The sequence below is a fragment of the Apostichopus japonicus genome, chromosome 17 (assembly GCF_037975245.1).
Source record: "Apostichopus japonicus isolate 1M-3 chromosome 17, ASM3797524v1, whole genome shotgun sequence".
Lineage (NCBI taxonomy): Eukaryota > Metazoa > Echinodermata > Holothuroidea > Aspidochirotida > Stichopodidae > Apostichopus > Apostichopus japonicus.
This window is the reverse complement of record NC_092577.1, coordinates 26,976,931-26,988,853: the sequence shown is the minus strand read 5'-3', so window position 1 is coordinate 26,988,853 and position 11,923 is coordinate 26,976,931. Positions and strand designations below refer to the sequence as shown.

The window sequence follows — 11,923 nt, the reverse complement described above, 5'->3', positions numbered from 1 at the left end:
TTTGGAAGAAAACTATACTTATAGCAATTGGTACTGGCATACAATTGGCAGAAATGCATATCGTGCATGTTCCGACTCCTACGCAGAGGCTTCCTTAGGCAGTCAATAGGAATCTGAGCCTGACCCTGAGCCCTCTTATGAATATGGTTATTTCTCATTAGTTAACATAGAAATGTAACACTACTTTGCTCTTGGTAAGTCTGTACCATGATAGCGAAAATGGGGGACCCAAGTTGAAACACTGGCTGCGCGTTCTGTAACATCTCCCTGATGCCAGAGTCATGGCTCTGCCCGTATGCCCGCTTCACTTGCAAACCTCAATTATGAATTTGGCAACGCGCCCTCTATTTGGAATTTCCAAATTTTTAATTTCTAATCAACAAGTCATCATATATGAGCAGATACATCTTACTGCTGGATCGATGTTACGTACGTATGTGTACCGTACCTACGATCGACGGCGTACACAAATAAGGGTAGGTTCGACTACGCCTACACTTTACGTAATTACGGTATGATTTTACAAGTATTTCGCTTATACTAAATAGGAGATTAATCCGCGTCGATGAGGTTACGTTTCTTATGCTAGGTCTATGTGACAAGTTTTATATGGATATTTGACGACTTCAGAATAACAATTTAGTTAGGGCTTATGTTTTGATAATGTTGTCTTCCAAGTTGCTTAAACCATGGAACCGTTACTCGTTAGTTCAAAGCCTAGCCTCAGCTAGGCCTACTGTAGGTTAGACTTAAAGTTAGAGTAGGCTAACCATCAAGGCCCGGTGTACTTGACAAAGTACATTATAACTAGTCAACATAAGCCTATCACGAACATGATTTAGGCTAGGGCCTAACTTAACAAGCTATACTGCAGAACTAATATACTTGTACAAGTCTAGGTCTACTTTAAGGGGTCAGTTAAGCTTTAGTTAATTTGGCCCTTTGGGCCCTAAGTAAGTAGCCCCGCTGATTCTAGGCCTTAGGGGCTACCGTAGGCCTAATTTGATTTGCACAGTGACTGAGTGGTTAACTGTAACAATACCACAGTGTTGTCATGCTAGGACTATCGATCGGCTGCTAGCCCATATTTCACTCCCTAGCAAATAGATAAGAAATTTTACAACATCCTTGAAAGGAAACCAAAGATATGACAATGATAACATTAACAATCCCTGAGTTTCTATTAAAGCCTGAAGAGTCATGGTCCTCATAGTACATTCCATTGTAAACATGAACATTCCAATCTCTAATGCTACACTTGTTTTGGTACCAAACTGTAGTTAACGACTATAATTACACAATAATTTATGATGTTCATTTTCTATGCCAAAATCTCTGGCAAAAGAAGGATGGTGGTAGTATGTAATTGCACTGATAGCCATTGTTGTCATGTTTAATCTGCAAAGCTGTAATGGAATGACCAAAGTGAAACAAAGTATTCAGTGAATAGTTTTAGTGCCAGCTAACTGTGACACAATTTCCACGAATACACAGATGGTTAGGCTAGATTTTCCCATTGACTTAGTGTGGTGTTCGGTTATCATTTTTCGAGTGCACGTGTCTTTGTTATCATTAGGCAGCTAGCCCTGCTAGTCCATAGCATGTGCTTTGCTCTCATAGTTATATAGCTAGTGTATATATTCGTTCATGATTCAAGCTTAAATATTGAAAATATTCTCACAATTATTTGTTCAACTTCATCCATTTTGCATTTAAGGAAAAACTGACAAGGAAATATAAAGGATGTTAAGATGGATTAAAGTTGCCATATCTAAAAAATAATCGCAAGTTTTTTGTTCTAAATGGTATCATTTAGCAATGAATGGCTACACAGTTACAACCCTAATTAATGTCAGTTTAATTGAACCTGAGAGCTGAAATTTAATGCTGGAAATCCTGTCTTGGCAACTTTTGACATGTGCAGGATTTGAATTCAAATCCCTATGTAGCTAATATCTCAAGTATATTTCAATATGAAAGGGCATATGTATGGATTCCGTTGGAATGGCAGATTTCTTATACCAATGTACAGAAAGTATAGTACACTGAAAACTCAGTGATGTAGGTATGAGGTAGTGTGCTAATATTCTAAGTGCAGTGTTGGCAAGTTTACATTTTATGCTTGTAGCTTACTGCTCTTTTGATATAAAAAAAATAAATAAAACTGTTAGCAAACTGCTTATCCACTAGAGAGCCTGTGTAAAAGTAAGTTGGCCTGACGTTTCGGTTCTAGGATCTTCTCAACGGCTAAATGACAAGTAACAGTAACAGAAGAGACAAAAACACGCACAGAATACAGACAGGTTAATGTGCATGGTGAACACAAAGAGATAGATGTAAGGGGATTAGTAGACCAGGGATGGAGAGAAGAAAGAAAGAAACCAACAGAGCAAAGAGAAGAGGTAGGAGATAAACAGTGGAAGGACAAAGAGAGGATTAAGGGAAGGGGGTGGGAAATAAACTGGAGAAGGACAAAGAAAGAAAGGTGTGGAGAAAAAAGGGTGGAAGAGAGCTATGAGAGGAGGAGTGAATGGGGGGGGGGGGAAACAAGGGGAGAAGGAAATTAAAATTTAAGAAGAAGAAGAAAAAGTGAATCAACTGATCTGTACAGTTTGACAATAGCTTAAATTGTCTGTTTCTGTTTACAGGTTTGTGCAGCTTTCATCATGTCGGAGTATGACAGTTTAGGTATATATTTTAATCCAATCAACAAGTTTCACAGAATATCTCTCTAGAATATTTAAACTTTGGTTAAACTTGAAATGGCTGTTCAGTCTGGAGGGAATGAATTTGATGTGGACGATGTCCCTGAGATCATATCACTGAATGAGTACAACTTTAAAAAGGTAAGAACATCTTCAATTAATTAATATTCAAGTGCAAGCTCAGTATACTTTAATATTTCATTAAAAGAAATCTTAATTTTAATTATCTAACCTAAGATCACAGTATCACATCATTTTACAAAAGACCAACTTTTCCAAATTTTGATACCTTTTCAAAGGCATTTATCTTTGCAATGGTAACCGTATGTGTGTGTATGTGTGCGTGGTTGTGGCTGCTTGTGTGCCTGTGTTATAGCCTTGGCTTGTAAACCAAATGTTTGCAGTAGTTTTAAGTTATTACTTGGTGTACAAGGATCCACTTTAGTGAGTACACTAAAAAATAACACTATTGTTATTTTTGGAATAAGTCAAAGGTCGTTTGTAAACTGGATAACTCATAAGTAAACCTTGATTAACAGTCATATTTGAGTGTGTGGATGCAAGTTAACAACAGTACAGTACAGTAGCTCAATAACCTAATCATTTTTGGGTGGTCAAAGGTTATATCAGGTCAAAAGCTTTTGAAGTCTGAATACCTTGTGAACCAATGACATCACCCATAAAACTTGGATGAATTTGATGCTTTGAATGTGGACCCAATCCTAACTTCACAATGCTTGAACGTGTATTGTTTAATTTAGTGACAGTCCTACTTGCTGCAGTTTCTGATCAATAACATAATCAGGAAATCTCTTTCCAACAAAACAATTAAATCTCTCCTGTGGTGTCTAGCGTTTCATTTGAAAGTCCATATATTGTGTATCGCCAGATCAGTGGTAGGTAAAACTGTACAAAAATATAATAAGGTTCACAGACAGTATTGCTCAGGCTACAGTAACCCTGATAATTAATAATGCAAAGCCTGTGCTTAAACACAACATATTCAGAAGATTGGATGAAGAGACAACCGCTTCATTAGAGTAATCCTGCAAATAATGACATGATTGGCATGAAAGAAACATTTGGTATGTCACACCTCTGTCACACTATTGTTGCAATGTTGGAGGGGAATGCACTCATAACCACTGTATGTATAAATCTCTCAACATTGGATATGTCAGCAGTTTTGAATGCAGATCAAACTGGAAACAGTAATTACAATAATGGGAGGGTGAAAGACTGGATAGTCCTAATGTTGTAACAATCTCACCAATCTTAGTTTTCCTTTATTTGCATGCAGGTAGTTGTTGCAATCAAACTGTAATCCACAACGCAACAGGTTAAACAGGACTACATTGTAACTTTAGTTGGTCTTGTTGTAGGCTTCAATAGTAGCACTATGGCTGTAGTATATGGTAGAGTTAAACCTCAAAACAGCATTAGATTATGACATTTGGGAACATTCAGAATTTCAGATAGCCCCTCTGTCAATATGTATATTTCTATTCCTTGCTGGAGGTGAAAAGAATCTATGTGATGGTGATGGCATGTGTGTACTTATGTCACACCTGCTTGCATAGACTGTAACTCAAACAGTTCATTGTGGATTAACTGAATGCTTGGTATGTGGATCCATCCCCCATTAATTTATGTGAGGCCAATAGTCATTTGGGGTCAACAGAGGTCAAGTCTGAAAACCTTCTAAACTGTAACTCAGAGGTACATTGATCATAGTTATGATTTGAGTTTGGTATGTAGATCTTTCTTGGTGAGTCCAAGAACCCTATTGAAATTGATCGAAGCCAGAGGTCATTTAAAGTTAACATCTTGGTCATTGTCTGAAAACCTTGTAAACATGATAACTAAAAAAGTACATCTTTGTTGAACATCATACTTGTTATGCAGATCCAGCTTGGTGAGGAACCCTATTGAATTTGGTAGAAGGCAAAGGTCATTTGAGTTTAACATTAAAACATCGTTTTTTCGTCTCCGTAATTGATACAAATTTAGGAGTTTGCAAACACTGCAACGACCTTGTAACAGCACTCAGGTCAGTGAATGACATCACTGTAATGATATTTTCTGTAGTGTACTGATCAGCACTCAGATCAGTGAATGACATCACTGTGATGATATTATCTGTAGTGTACTGTTCAGCACTCAGATCAGTGAATGACATCACTGTAATGATATTTTCTGTAGTGTACTGTTCAGCACTCAGATCAGTGAATGACATCACTGTAATGATATTTTCTGTAGTGCACTGTTCAGCACTCAGATCAGTGAATGACATCACTGTAATGATATTTTCTGTAGTGTACTGTTCAGCACTCAGATCAGTGAATGACATCACTGTAATGATATTTTCTGTAGTGTACTGTTCAGCACTCAGATCAGTGAATGACATCACTGTAATGATATTTTCTGTAGTGTACTGATCAGCACTCAGATCAGTGAATGACATCACTGTAATGATATTTTCTGTAGTGTACTGATCAGCACTCAGATCAGTGAATGACATCACTGTAATGATATTTTCTGTAGTGTACTGATCAGCACTCAGATCAGTGAATGACATCACTGTAATGATATTTTCTGTAGTGTACTGATCAGCACTCAGATCAGTGAATGACATCACTGTAATGATATTTTCTGTAGTGTACTGATCAGCACTCAGATCAGTGAATGACATCACTGTAATGATATTTTCTGTAGTGTACTGTTCAGCACTCAGATCAGTGAATGACATCACTGTAATGATATTTTCTGTAGTGCACTGTTCAGCACTCAGATCAGTGAATGACATCACTGTAATGATATTTTCTGTAGTGCACTGTTCAGCACTCAGATCAGTGAATGACATCACTGTGATGATATTTTCTGTAGTGTACTGTTCAGCACTCAGATCAGTGAATGACATCACTGTGGTGATATTTTCTGTAGTGTACTGTTCAGCACTCAGATCAGTGAATGACATCACTGTAATGATATTTTCTGTAGTGCACTGTTCAGCACTCAGATCAGTGAATGACATCACTGTAATGATATTTTCTGTAGTGTACTGATCAGCACTCAGATCAGTGAATGACATCACTGTAATGATATTTTCTGTAGTGTACTGTTCAGCACTCAGATCAGTGAATGACATCACTGTAATGATATTTTCTGTAGTGTACTGTTCAGCACTCAGATCAGTGAATGACATCACTGTAATGATATTTTCTGTAGTGTACTGTTCAGCACTCAGATCAGTGAATGACATCACTGTAATGATATTTTCTGTAGTGCACTGTTCAGCACTCAGATCAGTGAATGACATCACTGTGATGATATTTTCTGTAGTGTACTGTTCAGCACTCAGATCAGTGAATGACATCACTATGATGATATTTTCTGTAGTGTACTGATCAGCACTCAGATCAGTGAATGACATCACTGTGGTGATATTTTCTGTAGTGTACTGATCAGCACTCAGATCAGTGAATGACATCACTGTGATGATATTTTCTGTAGTGTACTGTTCAGCACTCAGATCAGTGAATGACATCACTGTGATGATATTTTCTGTAGTGTACTGTTCAGCACTCAGATCAGTGAATGACATCACTGTGGTGATATTTTCTGTAGTGTACTGTACAGTATGGAGCTGTGCGTACATTTCATGTCAGCATAAATGTTATTTTAGTTTAATTTTCTGGTGTAATGTTCAGGACTTAAATAGATAATTAACTTCACCACTGATATACACATTTTTCCCCGTAATTCTGTAAATTTAAATTTTCCATAATTTATATTGGGGCAATTGGCTTCACTAATCAACAAGAAAAAGCAGGATCAATAACACCTAATTAAAATTAGACTGTTGAATGTCTCACACAGTGATTCAAATCTCCTCTCTTCCCTTTCAATGTTATATAACTTGCGTTATGTTTAAAAATCGATGAGAGCTTATTGTCCCATGTCTGGCTTAGACCCATATTTGTTGCAGTGTTAATGTTGACTGTATCGCATGAGTTTCAAAGTTGGCCTCAAAATTTGTTGATACATTGAAGTTGGCCTACTGCGCCAAAAAAAACATGGCCTCCAACCTATCAGAATCTAACACAGTCTGTGCACACAGCTGAAGTACAGTCTACACCGAGCTCACTTTTTCATCATAATAATGAAGTCACAGGTCACTGTGAATCACCTGATCATCGATCGTGATCATAATACCGCCTTTTGCGAAAAGTCCCATGTTTAGGATTTTCTTTTTCAGCCTTTCCCAACATCGGGTTGACTTCATTTTTCAGAAACCAACTAAATAACTCATGAATGAAACCATATACAGTACTGATTTCGCTTAACTCCCGTTGAAAAAAAATCAACGATCGATAACAAACGTTGAAAATCGATAAAAATAGTTGAAAATCGGTTAAAAACGAATAATTTCGTTGACAAGATTTAGACTACTGCGGGCACGGTTGTCAACGAAGTTTCAACGAAATTTCCACGAAAGTTATCGCGATCAAAAAACCGCAAAGGCAATTCTAGACATATCAAGGTTGTGACTTGCGTTGAATCCTTAGTGTAACTACAGCCGTTTTCAGAGTCTACCAGAAGTTGCCGAGGAATATTACAAACGTTACAAAAGTTTGATTGTACTGTAGATAGAGTAAGTTCTGTACTAGGTGTTTGAAAAATGATTTGGCTAGGATAATAAAAAATAGGTCTTGATCGATCGTAACAAGCACATTCTATGACTCTTAAGTTATAGGCTAGTATTTAACTAAGATAAGTTTAAGTTAACTCACCAAGGAACGCAGCGTCAGAAAAACGAAATAAAAAACAAAATATCCACAATGAAGCAGTCATAGCTGGATATCAAAGAGATTTTTATTTCCAATAAATTCCTGTGTTACTGACGAACTACAGTGCCGTTTACTACGAACCGCGCTCACTTTCAAACTTTTCTGAGAGCGCATTCCGTCCAAAAAATCTCCCACCGGCTTCAATGCACGCAAAATAAAAAACATCCTGTTATTTTCCCCCTAACCCAAAGTTGCCCGCGAATGCAGATGGACTGCCCTGGTAATTAAGGTCGCAGCCTGGTTCTGGGTCACCTACAGTATGCTGCTTACATGTGAATTCCCTACCCTGGATATCCCCAGCGACAAAACTTTTTTGAGAGGCTTAGTCCAATCAGAAACCTGGTTTTGTCAAATTCACGCCTACCATCTGTTATTTAGCATAGTATTTATCTTCGTGGGGGTTTAGCACTGCAGAACCTTTGTCTGGCTGCCTCTAGAAGCAAACATTTTTTACCCCTACTGTTCGTAATGGAATGGATGTAACCTGTAACTAAGTTAATTGAAAACCAAATATTCATTCATATATATGTAAGTAGAACAATCCAGCAGGGATAAAAAGTTTATCTTGAATGAACCAATCAGAAGTCGTGCTATTAATAAAACTTGAAAACACCTGGCCAGCAAGAGAGTTGCAAACAATTGTTACTAAGAAAATAAAGCAGTGACTTGGGGCCCACCGTTGGGGAGAATCTGGGGAAAATGAATATATTTTCATTGCTTATTTGAGTATTGAATATTGGGAAGAGCTGATCAAACATTACTGGGGAGGGCTTTCAAATGGCCTGACGGCATGTAAATTTAATTTAATGAGAAGGGGGTGTTTTTATGAATCTCCCGGTATGCGTCACATGAGAAGTAAATGTTTTGTTTTTCGGTTTTATCATCGTTTTTCAAGTGGAACACCTCATAAAATCATATATATATTTGAATATCCTTCCTTAGTTTTACTAATCGGGAATGTTTGATAAGGCGTGCAATGCATCGTTCGAAAATGTAATTTTAAAGTAGAATTGAAAATGAACAACATAAAATATCTGTGAAGCGTGTGGAGCACAACTTTGAATATTCGTTGTGAAAGAAAACATAATGAACGATGTTTACTGTGTAAATAAATTTCGCGGAACTGGTATAGCGAAATTACGTACTGCAGCTTACGTCAGAGAAGCTCATTAATGACACAGGTGGATAGAGCGCATTAAAATTAGTTTTAGAAAATCCACGTCCTGCCGACAAAAGTCGACAACTGTACTTGTGTTCTTGCAAGAAGTGTGAAGTTCAGCGCTACTGTCAGATAGCGCTAATCCGTAAACAATACAATGAATGTGTTAAGGATCTAACATGGAAGTGAATAACAAACTCGACGTAGTTCCATATCTATTGAGTTTCACAAAAGTTTCGGGACGCTGTTAATAGTCCCCCACCCCCTTCCTGATATAAAATAGTTCACAAGAGGTGTTTGCCAAAAAGTAAACACATCATGTCACTTGGGGTCGATTATAACAGTGAAATAACTCATGTGTTCCCATGGGTTACACGCTCTTGAATACCCCGTCTTCCTATTTTCCATATGAACGGAGATCATCTCATGATTAACTTCACTTGATCATATGAAAAGAGTTCTCAGCGAGAAATTTAATAAATCGTTTCTCAATAATTCGGGAATTTTTTGCCTTCAAAGTTTGTCAGCACAGTCTAAAAATTACATACTTTTTTTTTAAAAGTACATACAGATGGCCACCAGATAATCCTTTCAAGGGACGGCAATTCAACCGATCGCGAGCGCGTCATCAACAATTGGGCGATAACTGCATTTGAACAGAATCATTTCACTTTTCTAGACAAACATTGCAGTGCACGCTTGATGACGACTCCGTCATCCGACCATGACCCTACCTAGGGCGCGTTGTTCCATGTGAACGGTCATGATTGGATCATGGCCGACAGAGTAGTGCCTGTGATCATGATGAATTGATGATGAGCGCGTAATCAGCATGTGCACACAGCAAACGTGTCAGCTATCAAATCGAGGTTGTTAAGAATATTTTCTTAGGAAAGTGTAACTATAACACCCCTTGCCCCCACCGGGACTAAAGGTTAGGCCTTGCAACTTCGAATATACTGTACATACAAAGACAAATAATTTCGTTGATAGTGGCATATTTGGAATTTAATTTTTAAATAAAGTAACCAGGTGTTTTGTTAAGACATTGTGTTCCGTCCAGGGAATATAGCAGCTTCCCGTTGTCTATAACCTGCCCATGCATATACGTGTTTTACTTGGCGCATTCGTTGGTTGTTCTATGACCCGCCTCTGCGTTTAGTTTTGTGTATTTTTTTTTTTTTTGGCGGGGGGGGGGGGGGGGGCATCCCGCATAAAACAAAAGACGTTCAGATGTGAGATTTACAGTATTCTGTCAGCTAAATGTAAATTTTAGTCATAACAGTGTGGACAGCACCTAAGTTTTTTGATATACAAATGGGGCAGGATATTATAGAAACATATTAATCCTATGCAAGTAAAAATGTCTACTTTGTAGTAAAAACCTATTTTGTTAGTACGAATTAATAGTTTGCAACAAGAACTAAATTTTTGTTAAATAAAGTTTTACTTCCATGGCACCAATGGAAAGTGGCGTCATGACAACGATGCCCGGGTGGGGACTCGCCCCCCCCCCCCACCCCCAAAAAATATATTTCAGAGGATTAATTTCTCAGCATATCTCAGCATGATTTGTACATGTTTTGCTGATGTACCGGTAGTTTCTTTTTCTCTGATACTATAATAATACTTTACATTACTTGTGAAGACCTACAGTACAATAGAGCTTGTGTTTATTTATATACACGTAGCCTACCAACAAAAGTTGTATTTATTTATGTAAATAATAAATTTTCAACACATGAGTGACTGTTTTTTTTTTTTCAACACTTTGGAAACGGGGATAAAACTTTTTCTCGCAATATACTGTACGTCAAATTTAATGATCAAAAGCTGTCCCTCTCCGAGTTGACAACCCCGCCCCTTCCACCATCACAACCATCATTCGTTTCCCTTATGATTTTACATGACACAAAACAGAAAACATTACAACAACGACAAGACACAAAGCATGTTCTAGAGAGGAGAAAAAGTCGCTCTTTCAGTAGTATTTGATGGCCCTGAAAAGGGCCGTTTGATATATAGAGGGTTGAGCTCCTGGTGGTTTAATGTCCCGTGGCCTTCCCTTCGACTTCCAGCACAACTGGCAGAACCTTCTGGATGTGTCCGATGTACTTTTGACACTTTTCTGGGGTAACCCTATCTTTCCAAAAAAAGGTGATCATGCGCTTTAGATCGTCTAGTGTGTATGGCTTCAATTCCGACCGCAGGCAGTGTTTCAGCTCATGCCAGAGCATCTCGATGGGGTTCAAGTCAGGACTCTCGGCTGGCGTGGGCCACCATGGTATCTGGTTTGCGACCATGAAAGATTTTGTGAAGCCACTCGTATGTTTTGGGTCGTTATCCTGAATGAAGCGATAACCACCATCCGGAAAGGCTTTTCTCACGAACGGCAGCAGTCCATTCTGGAGAAGTTCTTGGCAGTAAAATTCGCTGCGCATGATCCCGTCAAAAATTACGATATCTGTGGCACCTCTCACAGATATACCTGCCCAAACGTGAACTTTGGTTGGGTGCTTTGGTCTTCCGATCAGTTCCGGAGCTTCCCCCTTCCTCCTGAACTGTAGTTTGGCCGTGTGGTCTAATTCCACAGAACATTCATCGGTGAAGATTGCGTTGGCGAAGGTTTCCTTATTTTCAATGCAACGAATTGCGTATTCTAGACGAGCGGTCTGGTTAACGCGGCGAATCAGTTGAGCGTATCTTGGCTTAGTGCACACCCAGTTTAGCTTTTTCTGTCGAACCCTCCGAATGGAACTTGTACTGATCGTTAAGTTCTCCTCACGTAGCTTCCTCTGGATGCCAATGGACGTTATCTCACGATTCGCATCAATGAGTTTATCCATTGCACTCAAGTGCAATGGACCAAACTTAGGAAGTGGCCGGCGGCGAGGCAGATCCCTAATCGTGCCATGTGTCTCCCACTTTCCTAGTAAATTTCTTACTGTTTTCGGGTCGACAAAATATCCCTTTTCAGCTAAAATTGCTCTTATCTTGGAAATACTATTTCCGAGCCCAGATAAGGTAACAATTTCCCTCCGGAGTGTAAGCGACAGTCGTGCCATTTTCTGCGAACGAAGTTCAGTTGGTGATTGTAACTCGCTGAATGCATTACTTCCAATTTTCTCATCGAAACATCAGACCTCCCTGTATTCAGACGATATTAATCATTTAAAACCCGCCCCTTTTTAATGAATTGATGTAGAGAA

General features: G+C 38.5%; 1 protein-coding gene across 7 annotated transcripts in view; it reads left to right on the top strand.

Moving 5' to 3' along the window:
- The first annotated feature begins 369 nt into the window (after positions 1-369).
- The window catches only part of LOC139984159 (calmodulin-regulated spectrin-associated protein 1-B-like), a 57,674-nt gene continuing 46,120 nt past the window's right edge, over positions 370-11,923 (top strand). For 6 of the 7 annotated variants that reach the window (XM_071997919.1, XM_071997921.1, XM_071997916.1 and 3 more), the window contains exons 1-2: positions 378-512; positions 2,649-2,846. In XM_071997919.1, coding sequence (XP_071854020.1) covers positions 2,763-2,846 — 84 coding nt within the window. In that variant the 5' untranslated portion in view covers positions 378-512; positions 2,649-2,762. Of the gene's footprint in view, positions 513-2,648; positions 2,847-11,923 lie in introns of all 7 variants that reach the window. The other variant, XM_071997915.1, reaches the window with a different exon arrangement.